The sequence below is a fragment of the Lipotes vexillifer genome, unplaced genomic scaffold, assembly GCF_000442215.2.
Source record: "Lipotes vexillifer unplaced genomic scaffold, Lipotes_vexillifer_v1.1 scaffold328, whole genome shotgun sequence".
Taxonomy (NCBI): domain Eukaryota; kingdom Metazoa; phylum Chordata; class Mammalia; order Artiodactyla; family Lipotidae; genus Lipotes; species Lipotes vexillifer.
The window spans coordinates 522,360-546,038 of NW_006799460.1; the positions used below are offsets into that span (position 1 = coordinate 522,360).

The following is a 23,679-nucleotide window of genomic DNA, read 5'->3' on the forward strand; positions in this document are numbered from 1 at the left end:
GCGTCCGGAGCCTGTGCTCCGCAGCGGGAGAGGCCACAACAGTGAGCACCAAAAAAGCAAAGAAAAAAAAAAAAAAAAAAAAAAAAACCTGGCTCACTTAAAATTAATGGGAAAATATTTGGGGGAAAGGCCCCAAATTATGGAAAGGCCCAAATATTTCTGGCCCCTCGGTAGTGAAAGTGTGGAGTCCTAACCACTGGACTGCCAGGGAATTCCCAGCATTTTTGAAACAACTAAAAAGGAGTAGAGACCTGGTAGTAGAGATTTATAGCGAATGGATATTGTAGAGATGGCTTTCCTACTACCATTAATAATATTGCAGTAGTGTAATAGTTAAGAAATGCCATTTATTGAAAGCTTTATTATGAGTACAAGCCCCTTTCATCCCCACTTCATGGGTGAGGAGACCAGGAGCCCAGGGTCCCCAGAGCAGCATAGACAGTTCTGGGTTTTAACTCAGGTCTTATATGACTGTGGGTCCGCATTCTAGCGTGCTGAGGAAATCCAGTGAGTTTCGCGTGAAGGTGACATGGAGGAGATGGGATAGTTTCAGATGTCCCAGGACTAAACTACAGTTTAGGGCAGAGGTAGACCTCGTTCTGTGTTGCACACCACAGACAGATTTCTGTTCAGTGTGAGAGAGAGTGTTTAATGATTAGGCCTCTCCAGTTTCTGTTTGTTTACTGCTGTACCCTAGCATCCAGGTGCAGAAGGCCTCCAGGACTATTTGCTGAAAGAAGGAACGAGGCCGGCCATGTGAGGGCATCACTGCACTGTCCAGGCAGACACCCCTGCGCCCCGTGTGTATTTCTTTTGGGCCACTATAGAAGTCACTGTGCTGGTTAGGAAGTTGGACTAAACAGCATAAGGCCTCTTCAACAAACACTGAATTCCACCTACCTGACCCTAGTTAGAATTCTTAGCCCAGTAGTAAATGTATTCCATCCTAATAGCTTTGGGAAGTCTTTTGAGTCTATCCCAAAATCATTATATTGATAAAAATTAGGCTAAATTTTTGTGAGGGCAGGACTCTTCCCCCCCACCCCACTACATGACTAGCATCTAGCACATATCCATCATATGTGACAAATCTGTATTGTTGAAAGAAAACTATATTGTGGAAGGAAGAAAGATACCAGGGGAGTAAGGATGTGATGTGTAGAGACTTTTGGTCAGGCAGAAAGGAAGAACGCTCTCTTATTTGTGATTTTTATGATTGTTCACTATCCTATAGGTTTTGAGTACTTAAAAAAAAAAACATTTTGACTTTTAAAAAGTAAGGTTTGGTTTTCATTATTACACCCTTGAGGAGTGTCACCTTTTTGCACATGATACTGGCTTGGTAGCCACCAGAAGGTTTTTTCTTTATAAAGTTAATTATCATGAATGTGACCAAGATGCACTTCATGTACCCAGTAAGTTACTACAACATAATAACAGAAAGCTTTCAGTACCCCTTAGCTTTGTGATAGGCACTGTATTTAAGTGAGACCCTATGTAGCTCAGTTAATGTTCACAAAAAACCCATGAGTCTGTGGACTGAAAGAGATGCAATTAATTTCAATAGGATTTTTGAGCTAACTCAGTAATTCTCTGCACAGACCAGAGTGAGCTCCGAGCAGGAACACTTCCTCATTGTACCTTTTGGACTTCTCTACAGCGAAGTGACTGCATCCAGTTTGGTAAGAATGTCCTTCTCTTCTTGGGCATCAAGTATATGTAGGTCATGTTAGGTAGTTAAATACCGTCTAATCTCATTAGACATGTAAAACCCAAGAAAGAGGAAAAACTCTATGTTTTGTGTGATTAACTCAGGGAAAAACTTTTAAAATTAGTTATAAACACTTTAAACTTTGGTTTTAAGTAGTTCTAGTTAGGATAACATGAAATCCTCTTGATATTTAAGATTTTGCTTTCTTATTTCAGGTTAAAGTCAATCTACAAGGAGAGGCAGTGGACCGTGGAAGTACTAATCTAGGGGTAAATCAGGCTGGCTTCACGTTACATTCTGCCATTTACGCTGCACGCCCGGACGCGAAGTGCGTTGTGCATGTTCACACACCAGCAGGGGCCGCGGTGAGTGCACTGCCCTGGTAGAGACTTCAAGTTTAAAGCCGTTCAGTGAGCGGCACTTCACATTTCCTCCAAATTGCCCTCTCTTGTTGCACCAAGTCAACAAACCTCATTTTGTTGGATTAGAAAAATCTTTTTTCCTCACTACATTTGACTTTCTTAAAAGAATATATTTTAAGGGGTCCATTTACTGTCTGATTTTGAAAAACATGTAATAAGTCTGAAAATGTTGTAAGACTCAACGATTAGAAAATCAGTGTTGAAGAGGGGAGTGAGATTTCAGCGTATGGGAGACTGGGAAGTGCAGAATGACAGCAGTGAATTGAGACTCCTTGGTTGAGAAGAGAAGTGGGAAGAGGAGGGAGGGTGAGGTGAGGTGGTAGGTGGGGGACGCTGGGCTCAGGCAAGGGTTTGTGGGATGCAGGAGACTTGAACCTGCTAGACGGTCTGAGGGGAAGGTGCCAGGCCTGTGATGGAGAGGTTGAGGCCGAGAGACACACCGGCCAGCCTCCACAGATGATCTACCTGGAGTTGGCGAAACCCAGGCTGGATTGTGACTGGGGAGAGTAATACCGGGGAAGGAGTTCCCTGGTGGTCCAGTGGTTAGGGCTTGGCGCTTTCACTGCCCTGGCCGGGTTCAGTCCCTGGTTGGGGAACTAAGGTACCCTCAAGCCGGGCGGCGCACCCAAATATAAAAAAAGAAGGGGGAAGTGGGCACAGACGCTGCAGACTCTTAGGAGACTTGGCCCTTGAGCCCCCAAGCTTGCCAGGAGCCTGCCCCATCCTGATCACCAAGCCTGGACCCTGCTGGTGCACACAGGCCACCTGACCAAGCCTCGGACCCCTCAGTATGTATGAAAGTGTACTTTCTGGTTGTTGGTACAGTCATGTGAAAGAGAAGCACTCAAGAACTGTCTAGAATTGTCTTTTTTATCACCAGTTTTATACTTTAATGACTTCCTGGGCTTACTTGTTTGACAGATGACCTCATTGATTAAGTAATACTGAATTTCACTCTATCTTGATGTTTTAATGTCATAGATCTTGGGTTGTTTGGATGAATGTTGGATCTGGTTTGTTTGTTTTACTTTGAAGATATGGTTCTTGACGTCAGCATCAGTTTTATTAGTTATATCATTCTCCAAATGATGTAATTATTTCTTAAAAGAATGCATGTTCTTCCAAACCCAAAAAATCCATGGAAAAAAAAAAAGAAAAATCCATGCATTTTAAAGAACCATTAGAGGTACCTTTGAGACTATGGTTATCACAAATAGCATGTAATTTTTTTTTTTTTTTGCGCTACATGGGCCTCTCACCACTGTGGCCTGTCCCGTTGCGGGGCACAGGCTCCAGATGCGCAGGCTCAGCAGCCATGGCTCATGGGCCCAGCCGCTCCGCGGCATGTGGGATATTCCCAGACCGGGGCACAAACCCATGTTCCCTGCATCGGCAGGCGGGCTCTCAACCACTGCGCCACCAGGGAAGCCCGTAATTTGTTTTAAAAATGATCAAAGTAACTTTACTTTGTAAGGAAATATCTTCTTATAGAAAGGCTGATATTGTGAAAGGAATTAAATATGGTACTGCCTTTTTTGTGGTATTGTCTTTTTAGATTAACTTTTCTGTAAGAAATTGTTACACTTACATATGTATTATTTAAATCTTTGGGGCCTGTTAGTCTAGGTAGAAGACCTTTAAAATTAGCATATTCTGAAGTTAGCTTGGGAAAGTTAAGGAAATTAAAGGGCTATATGGACACTTAGATTATTCACTTAAATAAATGTAGAGAATTTATACAGTATAATTATCCTAAATCTTTATAAATCTCCTTTTATCTGACTTTCAGGTGTTCCTATCTCACCTACAAAAGTACACAAAACCTTAAAGCTCTTCAGAAACCCCTCTTTGCAATGTTGTGACTCATTCAGAGGAAGCCATTATCCCTCCTTGCAGTAGATCCAGGACTCATCTTATTAAATCCGAGCTCACTTGGTGTTTACAGTCAGTATGGGAGAAATCCAGAAAGATGTGGAATTTCTTTTGAGGCCTTCCTTGACAGTGGTAGCTTGATTTTTAAAAATAGATTGGTGGTGAGCCCCAGAAGTAAGGTTTATCTTAAATTCATGGGTTCATTCATTTCTGAAAGGAGAACAGAGTAAAATATCTTCCCCCCGTTACGTTTTTGAGGAAAGCATTTGCCGTGTCGTCAGTGTAGCTCCTGATTCGTCTTCGTTGATGGTGCTGCTTGTTCTCTAGGTCTCTGCGATGAAATGTGGCCTCTTGCCAATCTCCCCAGAGGCACTTTCCCTTGGAGAAGTGGCTTATCATGATTATCATGGGATTCTGGTTGATGAGGAAGAAAAAGTTTTAATTCAGAAAAATTTGGGGCCTAAAAGCAAGGTCAGTAGGCATCTAATCTGGTATATAAATTACAGAGGAAAGAAGAAAAACGTATCTGTCTTCTTGCCTAGGTCCATAGAGCTTTCCTGTTTCCTCCCTTTAGGTTCTTATTCTCCGGAATCACGGGCTTGTATCCGTTGGAGAGAGCGTTGAGGAGGCCTTCTATTACATCCATAACCTTGTGGTTGCATGTGAGATCCAGGTAGGTGGTGGCTGTTCCGTTTGGTCTGTAGTATACTTAGGTGTTTGTGGGGTTCCCACAGATTTTTGATACTTGTTTTGCAGCAGTGAGTCTGTGAGCGATTTCTTTGCTAAAGATGAGCTCATGGATTTGGAAGATGACCAGGGAAAATGCTGTTTCACTGATTTAAATCGGCAAATGATTATTGGGCTTTTCATTTCTAACTTTTTATTTTTCAAATACATAAGTCACTGCCATTGATGGAGTACTAGCATATGCCAGCCCTGCTATCAGGTGCTTTATTTATGTTACTACATGTCATTTCATTTGAACTCCACACACTCTTTTTGAAAAAGTGGGTGCAGGGAGTAGAGACATGCCCACAGTCTCACAGCAGTGGGCTCTGCTTGTGCTGAGTCTGCTCGGCCCCTGTGTGCGTTCCTCACTGTCACTCTGGCTTGTGTCTGTGTGGTGATGCAGCCCCCAGTCCCCTTCATATGGCCTTGGGAGAGCTTTGTCTTCCCTTTTTTGTCCTTCTAGTATGAGTGCCCAATATTTTTTCATGCTAAAGAAAACCTTCTGAAAATTACCTTGTGATTTGTCTATCAGTGTCCGTCTCACATTTTTTATTATAATGATTTGGTTTCTTTTGAAACCTACATTTCTGTTGAAGTGATCTCTCATAGGCATCTGACCCCCTTGATCAGCAAGGAACTCCAACTGTAGTGTTTGCTTGTTTTGGAAAAGGTTCGAACTCTGGCCAGTGCGGGAGGGCCAGACAATTTAGTCCTCCTGGATCCTGGGAAGTACAAGGCCAAATCCCGTTCCCCCGGGTCCCCGGCAGGGGAGGGCAGCGGATCGCCTCCCAAATGGCAGATTGGTGAGCAGGAGTTTGAAGCGCTCATGCGGATGCTGGATAATCTGGTAAGAATGTTGCCACCACTTGATGATACAGCACTCATCCCAACAGCACAAATGTTAGTGTTTTTATAGTGAGTGAAATAGTATTGTGAAATTGCTGTCTTCATGCATTCATTAATCAGAATGCTTTCACCCTCAAGAGTCATGAAAAAGCACCAGGGCAATTTAACTTCTAAACTACGATTGAATACACAGGTGAGGGTTTCTTGTCTCCTTTTGTTTTTTAAAGGTACTCTTGTTTGGACTGTGTGGGGTCAGGAGCACAGAGAATGCTCTGCTCTGCCGGATGAGTAACTCCTCGAGTAGCAGGGTCAGCGCAGTACCCGTCATCCCGAGCAAGCAAGCTGTCGAGGGGACTTTCTAAATCAGTCGGCCAAGTGTCTTGTTTTTGTTTTAACGGTAAATTCTAGCTATTCGGGGCCTGACTGCTGTGTTCCACACACTTTGCTGCCGATTTATTGTGTGGGAGACCCTCTGCTGCTTCCTGCGGGGACATGGAGCCCAATGTGGTACAGGAGCGTGGCTGCAGGGCTTTTAGCATAATAAGAACATTCTGATAGTATGTGGCAGGATGTGGTCTGTTAGGTGGCTGCAGTGAGGGATGTCATCCTTTTGTAAGGATCAGGGAGGAAATTTATGTAGAGGGTGGCACTTGAGAAGGACCTCACAGAAGAGGTGGAAGCGTGGCAGGCTGAGTTGGGGGAAGGAAAGCATCTGTAGCAGAGGTGAGGGAACGGCTGGAGACATGGCAGCACGACAGGGTCATGCCTTTCAGGTCCGTCTCTGATCTCGCCAAGTTCTTTAAATATTCACAACAAGGCACTTAGGGTGGAAGCAATCACATTAAAAGACAAATGACTCTGTGATGGGGCCCTTTTCCTGCTGCAGTGTCATACCTCTTCAGTAGGATTCAAGAGAGTGTCCTCCTGCCACATGATGTTAGGTGCTGGAGAAGAAAAAGACCTGTCGTGGGCATGTGGGACAGAGAAGACACTGGAAGGGCATGTTGCCAGCTTCACATTAAGAAAGTCGCCACAATTGGACCAGGTCACGGGTGGGATGGGTGGCTTTAGGAAGATCTTGGAAGAAAAAGAATTCATGGATCTGATTCAGGGTGTGCTAAGTGTCCTCAGAGGGTTCTTCTCACTGAAATTCTTTGGACTTAGGAGAATGTTCATTGCTGGAAAGGGAGAGCTGGGAGTTAACTGCCTAGAAGTGGTAGTCACAGGAGTAGATTTGATCAGTGAGGGAGGGGTGAACCTCCCATAACTTCTGCATTCATTTGCTCAGTAAGTGGGTTGTATTAACTGACCACCTAGTCTTGAGCCTGTAGCCATGACCAGGACACAGTTCCTGCCCTCAGGGAATTCATGGCCTAGTCAGGGAAATGGACAAACAAGTCCCGGATACAGTCCGGCACCTGTGACGTGTGCACTGACGGAGCATGAAGGCAGCTGCAGGGCGGAGGGGGCGCGTGAGCCGGGACTGCTTCCAGGGAAGCAGCAAGAGGAAGAAAGCTCGCTGAGACGCTGAAAGAGGCAGAGGCCAGGACAGTGCAGTCTCAGGGAGGTCACACCTGGAGAAGGTTTGAGAGTGGGTGGTGGTCGCTCAGGCATCTGTATCCGGAGTCCGATACCCCGAGGGGCCTGGCAAGGTGAGGAACGCTGGGGCGACCCAGGCTTACTGGCCCTTCTTCTGTCCTCTTAGCAAATATTTTGACGTTCACTGCGCTTATACCTAAAAGTCAGGCGGGGAACGGGAGGAAGGAATAAAAATCAGGAACACCAGCCTGCCACATCTTGTGCACTCAGTACATTCTGGAAGGTGGAGAGAGAGAGAATTAAAATTAGTGACTCCAGTTTGATAGGGGAGGAAGATAAAGGATGAAAGATTAATAAACGAGATTACAGCAAAAAGGGTGTTTTATTCAGTGCCCTTAATGTGCACAGGTTATTTCTGACATTAGAAGGCTGTGTGGTTTATAAGAAGTAAAGTTGAACGGCGGTCACTGATGCTAGTCCCTGTTTTAATTTAACATTCTGATCTACTGTATGTGTTTGCTAGTAATTGAGTAGGGTAGAGAATAGTTGAGGGTTCTCACACTATAAGGAGTAGGTCATATAAAGTCCATGAACATTTCTGACAAAGAAAGTCAGAAGAAATGCTAGTTTGTTTCCCGATCAAGATACAATTCCAGCTTCTCAAAGAAGGGATGAATCCATATTTTTAACTATAAGCCATATAGGAGGTCTGAGGGGCTGAGTATTGCTTCTGATTTTGATTTGGCATTTAAAGGGGAAGAATAAAGAAAAAACCCATACCCTTTCAGAATAAAATTTTGTGATGTCCTGATTGGTTTATTCTGAAGTCATGAAGATTACTCAAGAGTCCTGGCTCTCTCAGCAAGAGGACACTTGAGTTAATAAGAACTGTATTTTTCTGAAGGTAGTCTTTTTATAGCTGAGTGGTTATCTTTTATTATTCTTCAGCAAAGCATGTTCATAAATGGAGAAGTTGCCAGTGCAGACATTTACCTGTCTTCCTGAGGGTAGTTACGAAACAAGAGTAAACAAAACAACAACCAACTCCATTCAGGGGTTATTACCACCCTTTTTTGAATGTATTAAGGGAATGATTAGTAATAAAGGTGGTGACCCCCATAGAGGGCAGTCACCCAGAGGGGGGCGAATTCCCGAATTGAGAGGAACACTTCTGCAGTACTCGGCAAGCAGAGCGCCGCCACCAACTCATCCTGCATGACCAGCCCTGTGTAATCCTTTCAAATCCTAATTCTCTTGTCATTCATTGTGAAGCTGCCATAAATGACCTGGTCCAGGTGTGAGACTGTGGGTCAGGAGTCCAGGCACAGCTGAGCTCGGTCCTTGGCTTAGGGTCTCACAAGCCTGCAGTCAGGGTGTTGGCCTGGGCTGGGTTCTCATCAGAAGGCTCTACTGGTGGAGGATCCAATTCCAAACATCCTCACGTCATGGGCAGAATTCATGTTCTTACAGCTCAGGAGTCATGGCAGCTTGCTTCTTCAGAGCCAGCGATGGGCAGAGAGACTTTCTCAAGACGGGTGCTACACTCTTATGCAACATATCCCATCACCTTTGCCGAGTTCTACTGGTTTGAAGCAGGTCGCTGGTTCCCCTCACACTGCAGGGGAAGGGCTTTACAGGAGGTGGGGGCCTGGGGGGGCCACTGTAATGTGTGTCCGTCACAGCTAATGAATGCTCAGCTCTGGAGAGGAAGGGTGAGTCAGACGCCATCCTTGCCTTGGAGATGCTGTCTGTGGGCTATTAGCACGCAGGTGGGTCAGCACAGTAGGCTCAGTGCCATTACAGAGGCGGGAATTAGTGGGGCAGGCGTTTTAAAGCACAGCAAATTGTTGTGAAACAGGGTTGAAGGTTAATGCAAATATTGTTACGTTCAGAAGTAAAGTAATTTCTCCAGGTACCAGTTGTCATGAGGTGTACTTGTTTGGTCTTCCTGAAAGATTTTCACTGTGACTTAACAGGTTAAAAAAAAATGTTAAGTAGGCTGATTAATATAACTTATAACCAGCAGCAAGTAAACCCTGATCTTTTAAATTTTAAATTTTGGTTATATATATATATATATATATATAGGAGAGTGTACCTGTTTAAGTGTTCAGTTTATCAATTTTTAAAAACTGAACACACTGTGTAACCAGCACCCATATCAAAAAACAATACCAGCACCTCAGAACCTCGTATCCCCCTTTGAGTCTCTTACCCCATCCCAAGGGTGACCGCTATGCATCCTTCTAACAGCAAAGATTGGTTTTGCCTCTTTTTTGCTTTTTATAAATGGAATCATACAGTATATTCTTTCACATTTGGTTTCTTTCACTCAATACCGTATTTGTGAAGATTCACCCAGATTTTGTACTAGTAATATTCTCATTGCTCTGCTGTGTGAATATACCACCGTTCATCTATTGTACTGTTGATGGACTCTTGGGTTTTTCTACTTTGGGGCTTTGGGAACAGTGCCGCTGTTAGCATTTTCATACCTGTCTTTTGGTGAACATATTGGCGTTTCTCCTGGGCGTGCATGTACATAGGGTGTGCATATAGTCAGCTTTTGTAGATATTTCCACACAATTTTCCAAAGTGAAACTCTTGTTTTCAGATCTGAAATATTGACTGTGTCTCTGTCTCTGGCCCCTAGGGTTACAGAACTGGCTACCCTTATCGATACCCTGCTCTGAGAGAGAAATCTAAAAAATACAGCGACGTGGAGGTTCCTGCCAGTGTCACAGGTTACCCCTTTGCGAGTGACGGTGATTCGGGCACTTGCTCCCCTCTCAGACACAGTTTTCAGAAGCAGCAGCGAGAGAAGACAAGATGGCTGAACTCTGGCCGGGGTGACAATGCTTCTGAGGAAGGGCAGAGCGGAAGCAGTCCCAAGTCGAAGACTAAGGTGTGGACGAACATTACACACGATCACGTGAAACCCTTGCTGCAGTCTCTCTCGTCCGGTGTCTGCGTGCCAAGCTGTATTACCAACTGCTTGGTCTGTGCCTACCTTACTGTTCATAGTTAGATGATGTAGAGCACGTCTGGCAGCTGGGGCTTCGGAGGCTTTGGGAACCTGGCCCTTCTGACCCAGGGCTAGGCGAGCCTTCCTCAGTAACCTTCCTTAGCCTGAACCCAGATCCACTTTTGCATCAGATATAATTCAAGTAATACTGTCTGCTTGAAACTGCTTAAGATATGTTGTACCTCTGCAGTAACTCCAGCATACCTATCTCCGTACACAGCAGACATGCTGCATAACTACATGGATTAACCTAAAAGGAGGAGCTGTCGTTCAGCTCAAATTGTATTTGTAGAGTCTTTAATACTTCTTGACAAAAAGACGGTTGAAGCATTACCTCTTACTTTAAGGTTGTAAACTCAGCTGCTTCATTAAGTCACTAACTTAAGTCTGTTCTTTAAAGTCTTAGCGTTTTCTTAAGCAGTTTTCCCTCGTGGCTCATGGGCATCTTCTCAGCTGACCCTCATCCTTTCTCGTTAGCCTCCTTCCCTGTTTGCTGTCCCAAAGCCTCCGAACGCTCTCAGCCAGCTACTTTCTGCATGGACTGTTGCATGTGAGTAGACGGCCATAGTGGAGAGTCTTCTGACTCCTGCTGGGTGTGGCATGACCCAAGTGCAGCCAGGCTATCCGCAGGCACCAGCGACAGGCGCTGAGGCGAGCTTCGTGTCAGGAGTAACGCTGCCCTGAACGCTACTCTGCCGTCTGGTGCTCAAACGTCCCTGGGCAGCGCTAGACCTGGACAGGCCACTGGCCCCTGCATCAGAGTAGGAGAGGCCCTCAGTGGAGCCTCTTGTGAGGAGATGGAGGCTGGGACGCACGTGTCTCTGCATGATTAGTTCCATAGGAGTTGAGGAGAGATCAGCCTAGATGTGCTGAAACAGGACACCAAGTAAGCAAAGCGGGCCTTCCTTTTTCCCTTGTAACAGTGCTTTTGCTGTATAGATTTATTTAAAAGAAATAAGTTCTGTCTTCCCCAGGTGGTTCTGGTGTTTTCCTGATGCACAGTTGTTGAGACAGCCTCTGTGCTCCTAAGGAAATGTGTCATGTGGCAGAGACTCTGCGTGAATATGGCTGGGGTCGGTGTTTGAGCCCGTCTCCCCTTTCCTGCTCCCTCTCACCCACTTCCTCTCTCTCTCCCTCTGTCCCTTATTTTCTTTTTTCATTTTATTTGTTTAGCTTGTAACTTATTTCACTTGTTAAACAGAGTGGGCCTAAAAACAACTTCTGCTGACCACATACATATGTAGTGCTGAATTGCTGTGATGAATTTTTCCAAAGTGTATGTGTAGCAGCAGCTTTGAGCCTTATTTACTATTAGCTTGAAAACAATATTAAATTGCTTTAGGTATTTTAGTCACTGTGTACATTGAAGGGGAGACTTTGTTCAACTTTTAAATTTGTTTCTTACTGTTCTGGAGTAATACGAATTCCATGTGCTGTTTTCAGGTTGGTATATTAATTTATAATTATTCTTAAGTTTTCAAACTTGTTCAAGCTTCTGAGGTTGTTGTTTTAATGTTTTAACTACAAATTATTTTTAATAAGAAGCTGGAGTTACTTTTATCTGAGGAGATAAAGCGTCAGTGAGTATCTCACAGCTCATGCCCATTCCACGCTGCCTTCACAGCGGCCCAGCATTGGACGGTTTTGCTGCTTTCTTTAAAGTCTCGGTTTATGGCTATCTTATTGCCTCTTGAAAATATTCTGAAAGGCATAACATTTGCTCTCTACGATGGGCTTGTTTTAGTGTTCAGTGCCTACTCATGCCTAAGAATTAGAATTTGATTAAAAATCTCATATTTGATCGGAGGTCCGAAAAAAAGTACGCATGAAAGGTGCAGCATGCTGATATAATATGCACTGGTATCTAAAACAGCCTTCCAGTAAGGGTTCATGAGCGCTTTAAGTTTGTTTGGGACATTTTTGTAACACTCAAAAGTATTAATTATATAAAGTATTTGACATCACCAAACTCTTCTGCAGGTAGCTACTGTATAAGTCTTCATACAGTAATCTTCTTGGGTTGAAACAGCTACACAAACAGTACATTCTGGTGCGGTAGTTTATTTTAATGCAAAACTTTGGTGATGCCCACTCTTGCCTCACCGCAGAGTCTCCCCTCACCTGGACAGCAGCATCACACCGCTTCTCATGACCCTGTCATCTCATGCTTCCAGCTGGCTTTGGTGTTGAGGACTCTCGGAGTGGTGAACCAGTGTGCTCTGAAGGGTCCCCCGCGGCTTGTCCGAGGGAGTCATGGGGCACAGCTCTGTCGTCAGCCCATGTCGCGCCCTAGATTTCAGCTGGGCATTCTGACTGGGCCAGTCAGTCAGAGCTCTGGCTTCCAGCATTACTGGTTTCCAGCCACTGCAGTGACCCAGGCGGTGTGGTCATTGGTTCACTCTCTGTGAAGTTCGGTGCATGACCAGATGTGAGAGGAGTTGGACAGATGGATGCTGTGGTGTCACTTACTGTTGTCACGATTCTGACTTTTCGACTGTCCTTGCTATTCCAGTGGACTAAAGAGGATGGACATAGGACTCCTGCCTCTGCCGTCCCGAACCTGTTCGTCCCACTGAACACCAACCCAAAAGAGGTCCAGGAGATGAGGAACAAGGTGTGCACCGACTGCCACCAGCAATCGGTGGAAGCTGATGTGCGTGCGGGAGGAGGCGGCCCTGGGTGGGGCAGGAGGCCTTCGGCTGCAGGGGGAGAGGGTGTAGCTCCAGGAGGACCTCCGCTGCCACCATGTGACTGCCGAGGTCCTCCCTTCACACTGCTTTGCTGCTGTGCTGACGAAGTGCAGTGGCAGTGTGTGAGCAGCAGACGCTTTGGCCCCTGTTGTTGAACCAACACCTGCTCACATAGCAGGGCAGAATTGAAGGTGCAGAGCCTGTTCCTAGCAAGAACAGCCTTTGCCCCCTGCCTTGCAGGGTTCATTTGAAGAGTTAGAACGTTTGGTATATTGGAACATGAGATCCACCAGTGTCACTAAAAGATGGGCACACAGGGGGTGCCTCCCCTCAAGTTAGTGAGTTCAGTGAGGTCTGTGCCTGCCGAAGTCGTCTGGAAAGGACCCTCCATCTCCTCAGACCCATGAATTACTAATCGGGCTGGACCAGCACCATTAAGCGGGCACGGTGGTCACGCAGGACCCACTGGGGTGCAGGGCAGAACAGAAGAGCAGCTTGTGCTGGGGGGCCCAAGCGCACAAGTGGTGACTTTCAGTCACAGCGAGGTTTCCCTGTACTGTTGATGGGTGTTTCCCTTCTTGCCATCCTCAGATTCGAGAGCAGAACCTACAGGACATTAAGACCGCTGGCCCCCAGTCCCAGGTGTTGTGTGGTGTAGTGATGGACAGGAGCCTCGTCCAGGTGAGAGCTCAGAATGTCTCTGACGCTAGTGGGTGGTGGCTCTAATGACTGCCTGCTCCAAAATTATTCTTAAGTTGGGAGAGAATGACTATGAGGTAAGTGTCCTAGGCAACCAGTTTTCTATGTTCAAAGTCTTCATGATAAGAAGTAACCCAGCCACTTTTCCTTGAGTGGTAGACCAAGCATAAGCATGCCCAGGGCCATGTCCCCCTCCAGCCCAGCTCCACGTCGTGCATGCCTGGCTGAGGGCCTGGGTTCGCCCGGTGTTAGCGGTGAACTGTGTACAACACTGGAAGAGGGTGGGTGTCGTGGACTTTGGTTCTTGTAGATTGCTGTCCACAACAAAGTGCTGCTTGGGGAGAAGTGCAGAGGGTTCCTGTAAATGTGGTCCACATTTACACGCATTTCTGTAAAAGGATTGTACCTCATGGCACATTGAAGATAATTGTGTAAGTAGTTATCTCTGAAAATTAAGTTGCCACCGAATGTTTTAAACATGACTCACCGGGGTTGGTGATTGTTGTTGCATTTTCTGACGTTGGCCAGCTATGGTCCTGGTTCTGTGGCCCGTGTTTGCACGTTGCACCGCCATCACCGCTGCATCGCTGTGGACGGCTGTCCCGCTGCATGCTCTCAGCTGGCTCCATCCTGTGCTCTCGTTGATGTTCCACAGCCGGGCCTGGTGGGCTCTGACGACTCAGTTTACTGTTGCAGGACGCGCCCCTCTCTGACTGTACGGAAACAATCGAAGGGCTCGAGCGTACAGAGCAGACCTTTAGTCCCGCTAAGTCTCTCTCTTTTAGAAAGGTACTCACCGCCCCGTCCTCAGCTACCTGTCGGCACACCCTGCTCTTTACCCGCCCTGCCCCTTACCTGTCGCTCTCGCTAGGTATTGTCTTAGGTATTGCAGGAGCTTTAAACGGATCTCTCAATTATTTGTGAGATCGTCCGAAAGGTTCTGTTCTGCTTATTCGGTTCTTTAAATACAGCATTTTGTATGAGGTTATTTTTACAATTTTTAGCATTTTTACGTTGTGCTGAGAAATGGCTGATCTTAGGGATGTTTCTGAAGTTCTGCATGTGACTTTGGTTGGTGCATGCTTTGGGGATTTAGGAGCTTGCCTTTTCCAAGGTGCCAACTTCAGAAGGCTCACGGGTGGGCCGCGAGCGTGTCAGCTCCCCCGCGAGACCTTCCGCCTTCGCTTCTCAGCTGTGACCGCGGGTGCAATGAGCACGGCAGTCAGAGGTTGTAGGATTGAAAGACGTCGTTTCAGAGGGATGGGAAATGAAACAGGACAGTTTTGCCAGCCCTTGTTGAGGAAATGTATTTTTACCTTAAAAAAATAAAAAATAAAAAAAACCTAGATTGTTTTAAATGTTGCAAGGGGGAAGAAATACTTATGAAAATTTGAAACCCAGAATTGTAATTTCTCTGTGTACGTGGGTGCCTGACCTGTACAGTAGGTGGAAAATGTATCTGGTGTAACTTGCCCAGGTGGAAGGAAACCCTCTACGCACTCAGGCTGCTAGTGTGCAGAGCCAGCGTGGCTGACCACGCGGCTGAGTGTCTTAGTGGTGTGTACCCTGTGTTCAAAGGGAATTTTCAGGGTCTCTTTCGATTAATACACCCGCAGTGAGAGGCAAATATCATTTTATCAATGTTCCCATTGCCAGAGAAATCAGATTTGCACTAATGATTCTATATTCCTGTCTGGAAGCCCTGCTGATAAAATTTTCTTGCACATTTATGTATTAATTCAGTGGGCCCCATTTTTCCTTGTCCTTAGCGTGTACTTGCAGCTGCCGTTCTTAGGGAACTGCTCAGAGCAGGGGAGAAAGATGTCTTCTTACCCTTGTTGCTTGTTCCTCATGCTGCTACTTTGGACCAGAAGCTGTTGTGATCTTGTTAGTTCATAATTCTTTCTCTCAGATGCGTCCAAGTGTGTTGAGTCCATGACCCCAGGGTGCTTACTGTGAAAGCCCCAAATCACCTCCAGCTTTGTGGGCTCGAGCCAAATTCCTAGTCATTGCTGTGCAGTCTCTCCGGCATTACACTGCGCTTGGTGGTTTCTGTGTGCTCCTGTGAGGGCTGTCTGCAGGGTCGGCCGGGGAGCTGCACTGGAGGGAGCTCTCGTGGCTCCAGTTACAGTCTGGCTCTCGCTCTGCCGAGTGGTGCTCGGATTTGGGGGCGCGTCACAGTCACCTGCGACCGCTTCACGAAGTGTCCATAGGGCCCCCCCTCACGCCTGGCTGGGAAGTTGAGAGTCTGTGGGAGTGAGACTCCTGGAGATTGCGGCGTCCTCCCCACAGCATATCTGAGCGGCGTGCCGCTGTGAGTGCTGTGTCCGGTGCGGTTAGCCGAGGAGACTGCTCGCAGCTGGGGAGATACCGACATCCCCGGACACAGACTTCTGTCCCTGGTTTTCCTCCCCCATCCTCCTGGCGCTCGCATTTGCAGCCTTGGTCTTCTTCCCGCGGCGGGTGTCTCACTACAGCGGTGAGAGTGTGCTTTGACTCCACCAGCGGCCTGGACTGGGTCTGTGTCCACATCCTTTGGTGTGGACCTCAAGATGCAGATGGCATTACTCCTGGAAGATGGCACTGCTTGCTGGCAAGTTGAGTTCTAACTTGACCAGGGAAGGACTGGGGTTGTTAATGTTCTAAACGCGTCCTCTTCTTGGTAAGGCAAGTGTATGGATACTTGGTTCCCGTTTGAGAACTTGAGGAACCAGGTGTTTGGGACTCGGGAAGTTGAGGCTTTTCTGGAGGACTTTGCTTTACCTCCATCTCTCCCTCATGGTGATAGCTGTTCACACAGGGCAGGGGGTGTCTTCTGACGGAGGAGGGGCAGTGCGTCACCAGCCACACCCCAACACTCGGGTTCTGAGAGGAACGCTGAGCCCTGCTGCAGGCGCGCTTGGCTCCAGTGCCGCAGAAGCCAGCATGCAGCCCTCTGGCCCTCATCACGACTGAATCGAGTTGTTAGAGACCAGGGTGGGAAAGTCTACGCCGAAAGTTGTCCAGCGCGGGGAAGAACTCTGTTGTGCGATTTGTGTAGCGTAAGCTTTCCTGTTGGCGCATGTGCCTGCAGCCCCCTGCCGCATGGTAGAAACGCAAGGAGGCCTGCGGCCCAGCTTGTGGACTCACCCAGTGCACTCGGTGTTGAGCACCTGGTGTGTGTGTGGCCCAGCACCTGGAGTGTAAATTCAAACCTGCGTAGGTTTTACAGGTGAAAACCTGCTGCTCAGAGAGGTCAGGGCGCTAGACCAGGGTTTGCACAGCTTCGGAGCTGGAGCTGTTATCCCACACAGGTGGTGTCAGTCGGGGCAGACGTAGTTGCTGGGCATCTGTCCTGCTTAGAGCCCGTGGTGGTGGCTCCAAGTGACGGCAGCAGCGAGAGTCTCTGTGGGGCCTGCTGGCGGGAGCAGCCGCTGCGCATCCTGGTTTCTCGGCCTGGGTTGCTCCACAGTGGGCCTGCGTCCCTCTGCATCTCAAGCATATCTGTGTCTCCTTCCCTCCAGAATAACAGGGTCCCTGTGTCCCTGTATCTGTTCAGACCTGGTCTGGAAGGCAGCTCGGCCCTCGGCTGAGGAATTTGGAGGAGGGAGCTCCCTGCTGGTGGGGGCAGGAGCCAGCCATGCTGCACCTCGAGGGCCAGGTGTTCCAGACAGAAAGGACCTTGCTTGACCACAGGGCATCTCCGTGGCAGTTGACTGAACATTTGATTTAAGTGATGTAAACATTTCTCTGAAAGCTCGAATCTCCATCTCATTTTACTGGCGGTGATACCAGGATGCAAACGCAGTTCCCTAGTTGCCGTAGAATGTTAGTGCTCAGCACGTCTTAGCTGTGGTCAGCCCGGCAGGCCCCTCCTGAGGCCTGTAAAACAGGCCCGTGGACAGGAAGGGGCTTGTCTTAGGCCACAGAGCTAACTCGTGGCAGACGAGGATCCGATCCCTGTCTGCGGAGGCTGGGCTACTTCTGAAGGAAAAGCCAGTCGACCTGGGCTTGGGCCCGCTCAGAAGGAGCCCCCTCCCCATCTAGGCAGCTGATTTCCGGTCTCGAGGCTCTCTGAGCACAGGCTGCGGATTTCGGCCTTTTCCTTCTCTCCCCTGGGGTCCGTGTCGCTGGACAGTGACTGCTCAGCCCAGGTTCCCAGGGGGGCAGTTGGCCGGTGAGCTGGATTTCCTGGGACTCGGCCTGGCCCTGTCTCTCGTGCACATCGCTGGCATGCCCTCTCCCTCTGGTGTTCGCCCACCGAGGAGAGCGCTGCCGGGACAGGCCTGGCATCGAAACGATTGTGGATTCTCCTGTTTTCACTGGTTTTCAGAAGTTCTCATTAAGTAATGGGCATGTGCTTGGGTTCTGGTTAACTTTCTCAAAACTGAGCCCCAGAGCGTGTGGGGGCCAAGCTGGCGAGCTGCGGGGCACCGAGCTGTGCTGGGCAGGCGAGGGTGGGCGGGCGTAGCGCCCGAGGGCCGCCCGCTGCTCCCTGCCTGTGCGGCCTGGCCGCCTTGGCCCCTCCTCCTCGAGGGCCGGGCCACCTGTGTGCTTCGCTTTGCTTAACCTTCCTTTTTTCTTTTGTATAAATTCTTACACTCTTCCAAATTCCTCAGACAAGTGCTGGTGTTTTGTGACATTCTGTTATCTCTTAATGTTTGGGGGTGAGTTACAGGATCTAGCTACAAATCAAATGCACAGTCAAAAGGACAGAACTTTTCTGTGCTCTTAGAGCATGAGCACATTTCCGAGCACACCCATCTGAGTGTTGTGGTCATGACATTTTCTGATTTGGGAGGACGGTAATCGACTTTAAAAGTCCCCTTTTCCATCCGTCCCTGTCTGTCTGTGAGGGGATGGCCCTCTCCCTGGGGTGCTCTACACACTTGACCTGCACGTTGGTGCCTTTGCTTCTGAAATCTGAAGGACTTTTCTAGGAGTCTCTCCCCAGCTGCATGTGTTTCTCAGTCTTCTACTGCTGAAGGCTGCCGCTCAGCCTAAGCCTCAGGGCCTCTCAGGGATGTGTGTGCGCCCCGCCCCACCCTTGCCCGGGAGGAGGGACAGTCCTGGAGCGGCAGGGCTCTTGTAGACCAGCCGTCCCTTTCTGTCCGCAGGGCGAGCTGGTGACGGCCTCCAAGGCCATCATTGAGAAGGAGTACCAGCCCCACGTCATCGTGAGCACCACGGGCCCCAACCCCTTCAGCACGCTCACCGACCGCGAGCTGGACGACTACCGCAGAGCGGTGGAGCGCAAGCACAGGGGCCCTGAAGGTGAGCAGCCCCGCGGGTGCTGGGTGCCGCAGGGCCAGCGCGGCGGTTCCAGAGGCAGGAGGACGTGCTCTGCGGGCTCCTCTGTCCTGGGCCGACTGTAGGTGGCGATGGAAGATAAGCCCAGCATGCCATTCCGTTCGCATCCTGCTCTGCTCCCGGAGAGGGCGGAATAGAGCAGTCTGTTCCCAAGAACAAGGCCGCGTGCGGCGGAGGCCGGCCCGGGTCTGTGACCTGCGCCCCTGCACACGGTCTCCTCCCACCCTCATCTCAGCTGAAGTCACGGCGGGGAGTTTCCTGACAGACTCTCCTCATTTTCTCCATAAGCCCGAGAGCTCCCTGGCTGGGCGTGGTCACAGGCCCAGGGACGAGTGAGCGTGGGGGGCTCTCTGGCACCTTTCCAGACCCTGTGAAGGGTGTGGCCAATGCGGGTGCAGCCTTTGTTTCTCTTGGTAGCTCACTGACATAGGAGGTCATATTTTTGTAAAACATGTTGGGACTATTTTACAACAAAGGAAAATAAATGGTTCTGAGAGCCAGAACCTCTTGGAGCAGCTTGTTTCAAACTTCAGGTTTTTAAAAGCACATCCAGACATTTTGAGAACTAAGAGATAAGCCAGCCCCTCCCACTGCCTCTGACACGAAGGCTCAGTGGGTCTGGGTTGGTTACCACGAAGACCCTGGGGCATGACGTCCCCTCCAGGAAGTTCATGCTGCTGCGTCCCCGGGACCTTAGCATGGACCACGCTTCTTGCTCTTGGGAGCAGCCGTCCTGGAATGGAAATAATCCCACAGTTACCCTCCAGGTCGATGGGGGACCATCCTGGGAACTATTCCTGCTTCAAACGCAACCTCTGATTTGCCCCAATTTAACTTTTTTTTTTTTAGTCTTGTTTTAGACCAATTACATAATGCATCACATAGCTGCTATTGGAATTTGAGTTGTGCAAAAAAACTACTGCTGAATTGTTTTTCAGTGTGTTACACCATCACTGCCTGTCACTTTGTTATATATGCATTAAAATTAAGGCCTGCTGCACATAGATTCAGAGTGAGCCTGATCTTCTGGTCCCAGCACTAATTCTCATCATCTCTGGAACGGTGCATGCAGCCCTGCAGAAAGCTCTGTCTGAGCTACGGCCACAATTACTTGCCTTCGAGTAAGACCTGGTGTGTGGGCCTGAGCTATTGGTCCTGTAGCCTAATCCCAGTTCCGGGCACATATATGTGTGTCTCCCCTTTGGACTCAGACCCTTCCAGTGTCTGGGAAACCTGGATTTTTTTTTTTTTTTTTTTTTTTTGAGTTAAACCACAAGATACAAATATTTCCTCTATATGTGAGGCTCCATGACGAGTGATGTCACAGCAAGTGAGTGGATGTGTATGGGGACAGCTGTGATCATGCTATGCGATCACAGAGCTGTCAGCAGTGGGAGTGGCAGCCAGGGCCCACTGCCAGGAAACCCCTGCCCAGCACTGGTGCTGGCTCTGGGCATGGCGGTGTGGGGCGGGTAGTGTGTGCCGCAGGTGACCTCAGGCTGTCTGTCAAAGGCAGCACCTCAGGCACGAGGAAGAAAGCCCCTGGCCTTTGGCTGCTTTTTCTGGCTGAAGGAATTTGTTCATTCAGGCAGGAGGTGTGAAGGCCTCTGTTTAGAGACACCTGGCTTCAGGAAGGGAGCTGCAGGCTCTGGGGTCTTGGGGAGGCAAGTTGGTCCGAAGCTATTAACGTGAAAAGTTTCGATGAGAGAAGGAGATTTAAGGCATTAAGATAATACTGGTATATATTTTTCCCCAAATGAGAGGGAGACTTGGAATTTTCTGGATCCTGAGTCCTACCTAGTTCTTGTAATTTTTTCCTCTGGTCCTTAGCATACTTTACTATGGAAAATAAAAATACGTGTTACAACTGCCAAGTTGAAATTATTGGTAGAAAATGCTCTAAATAACAAAACCGAGGTCACGCTCCTGTAATGTTGCCTGAGGTGGCAGGTAGGGCGAGGGTGCTTGGGACCCTGGGCTCTTGCCCAGCAGTGGGAGAGGCAGGATGCTGAGGACATGGGGAGGGGCCCCTCACTAGAGGACAGGAGAGGACAGGCGGGGGGTCACAGGTCACAGCCCATCACAGAGGCAGCTCTGGCAGATTCTCAAACCGAGATCCACAGCCCAGTCAGGAGTGGCTTCCTTTGTCCTCTTGTGTAGGAATGGGGAAAAGGCTGAGGCCAGCGGCTGCGAGCCCTTTCCTTCTTGGGCTCTTGCTTGCGGCCTGAGCAGCGCCCCCGCCCTCCCCGACGCAGCCTGATGGGCAGGGCGGGAGGGCCCGTCCGCCCGGGAGGGGGCGAGGGGAGGCCCGCCGTGTCCAAAGGCCTTCACCGTGCTCTTTCCGCCCTCTGTGCACCTGCAGAGAATCTGGACGAGACTAGAGAAGACAAAGAAGAGAGCCCTCCAGAGCCCCCTGCTGCCCCCCACACTCCCCCGAGCGCCCCCGTCAAGCTGGAGGAAGGTGAGCTCTGGGGTGGAGGTGGGTGTGCGGCTGCCCCGTGTGGGAGGGTGGTGCACGGCTGCCCGGGGCGGCATTGCCGGGAGGGGCCGAACTTCGTGGCTTTGTGTAAGAAAAGCAGCTGCGTGTGGCAGTAGTTGAACTGTTGAACTGACACTTAACAGCCGAGTGTGTTTGCATGGAAACCAGTACATCACCCGCTCCGAGCTTGCCCAGCCTCCTCTGCTCCCGTGTTGGTTCTGTCTGGGGTAATTTGAGGCAACACAGATTCGTTAGCGTGACATCACAGGTGGGAGGACAGTTGTTGGGGATCGGAACCTGCCTTCATTCACGATGTCAGTTTTGCCCACTGCTTGCACGTTTCCTAAACCTTCCTGTGCTCGGATCAGCCCCGGAAACATCCTCTGTTGTGTCTGGGCCACAGGGCTGCATTCTTTGGCCATATTTCCCAGTCCGTGGAGAGTGCCTGCCTCCCCTGGCCTCTCAGACCACCCACCGTGTTTCTGTGACGTGTGGCCTGCGTGTCTGTCCCTCGGTCTTGTACGTTGTGCTTCCCGTGCCTGTCGGGAGCCTGTGGCCCACCTCCTGCCCTTTTCTGTGTCCACGAGAATGGCCTGGCCATTCTCCTTCTGTAACCCGATGGCTGTGACTGAATGCATAGATTCTCTACCTGTGCTTTTCTCTTCCTGTGGCTGCGTTACAAACAGGAGGTGGATGTGCTAAAGAGTACCTGTTACCATAGTAAGTACCGCCTGCTGCCTGGCCCTCTGCTGTTTAATCGGAATTTCCCTGTGCTTTGCCTCATTCCTCTGCTTCTTTGTTGCTTATTAATTTTTGTTTTTTGTTTATTCAAAATAAAAACAAAGGCCCTTCTTTTACCCAGTTCCTCCATTCTGGGCAGTGGCCTTCCTGGAAGGGGCTGGGTCCCCCTGAGCTGTGCGGTGGGCAGCCTGTCCTCGAGTCCCCCCAGGGCCGAGGTGGCACTGCTCCAAGCACTCTGGGTCTCAGAAGTTTCAGAGGGACCACGTGGTCCTGTTGAGCCTTCGAGACAAGTCTAAACTAGACTCAGGCTGGGATTTTGCCACCTGCTGCATGGGGGTCGCATGGGTTTGGATCTTTGCTTAAACTGGGTGCTTAAGCTTAATTTGAGGGGGTGGAAGAGTGACATTTAGTGCTGTTTTCCCAATGTGACATTTGTCAGGTGGTCAGAGTTCCCCCGAGCACCCACAGGCCACCTCTGCATGCTTCGCGGAGTGAGTCCTAACTGCTCCTGCCCAGTCCCGAGCAGCCGTGCCTCTGCAGCTCAGCCCAGCCTCTGGTCACCTCCGCACGTTTGGCTAGATTTCCAGGCACTGAAGGTTTGCTGTTGCCTAACCTGCCAGTGGCTGGTAACTTGGTGGACTATTTTTAGAAATCTACAAAACTGGTTTCCCCCAGGGTCAGTGTAGAAACCAGTCCTCAGGCTGTTTCTTTAAAGTAAGTTCCATTTGGTTCTTTTATGTTTCCATGTTCAAATTGTTCAGGGGGCTTGAATTTTTTGACTGTCCCTTACCTTAGCATTCATCTCTTTTTTAACTCTCCAGCCTAAAATGGCCTTTGTTTGGTGTTGATGTTGATGGGGGTCTGGGAATCAGCTCGTAGTTTTCTACCAGCTGCCACAGCTTTACACAGTTGTCTCCTTGGGGGAGACCAGGTGTCGTGGATACAAATTTAGGCTTGATTTCAGGATTACTAACACATGTCCTTTAAAAGGGTTCAAGTGTTTATAACGCAGACGTTGCAATACTGAAAACGTTCCCACTTGCCTTCGTCACCGTCTGTGACCGGGGACCGAAGCTCTGCGACTGTGTCTGGCTTTGTCAACGTGTTGTCCATGAGAAGGAGCTAAAAACCACCCTGAGGCTGAGCCCCCGTTTTGCACTGTGAGCTGCAGCTAGCCTGAAGCGGAGTAGATCCTACTGGCAGCTTCTCACTCTTGTCTGGTGCAGGGCGTTTGCCATCCCCCTTGGGGGTCCAGGCAGTCGCCCTCTAACCCCGCCTCTCCCACCCCTCCCCCAGACCTGCTGCAGGAGCCGGCTTCGGGAGACGACAGCGGTGCCGCCACCTTCACGCCGACTGTCCCTGACCTGTCCCCTGATGAGCCTTCAGGGGCGCTCTGCTTCCCGGCGCTGGAGGACGAGGAGGGGGAGGGGCTTTGTGAGGCCGGGGGCCCTCCAGCCCCCGCCAGGCCCCCTTCGGCGGCCATCCCTGAGCCAGTCACAGCCCAGGCGGCTGCCGAGGAGGGGGCTGCTGTGGACCCTGGCAGTGACGGGTCTCCGGGCAAGTCCCCCTCCAAAAAGAAGAAGAAATTCCGCACCCCCTCCTTCCTGAGGAAGAGCAAGAAGAGGGGCGACTCCTGA

General features: G+C 49.4%; 1 protein-coding gene across 5 annotated transcripts in view; it reads left to right on the forward strand.

The window, feature by feature from the left end:
- ADD1 (adducin 1) overlaps positions 1-23,679 on the forward strand; it is a 40,330-nt gene extending 16,651 nt beyond the window's left edge. Inside the window, exons 4-15 of one of the 5 annotated variants that reach the window (XM_007471627.1) lie at positions 1,602-1,682; positions 1,927-2,076; positions 4,333-4,476; positions 4,580-4,678; positions 5,405-5,581; positions 9,773-10,024; positions 12,657-12,758; positions 13,426-13,515; positions 14,230-14,322; positions 18,630-18,786; positions 21,185-21,283; positions 21,988-22,022. In XM_007471627.1, coding sequence (XP_007471689.1) covers positions 1,602-1,682; positions 1,927-2,076; positions 4,333-4,476; positions 4,580-4,678; positions 5,405-5,581; positions 9,773-10,024; positions 12,657-12,758; positions 13,426-13,515; positions 14,230-14,322; positions 18,630-18,786; positions 21,185-21,283; positions 21,988-22,022 — 1,479 coding nt within the window. Of the gene's footprint in view, positions 1-1,601; positions 1,683-1,926; positions 2,077-4,332; positions 4,477-4,579; positions 4,679-5,404; positions 5,582-9,772; positions 10,118-12,656; positions 12,759-13,425; positions 13,516-14,229; positions 14,323-18,629; positions 18,787-21,184; positions 21,284-21,987; positions 22,023-23,338 lie in introns of those variants that run through there. The other 4 variants (XM_007471625.1, XM_007471626.1, XM_007471628.1 and 1 more) reach the window with 4 other exon arrangements.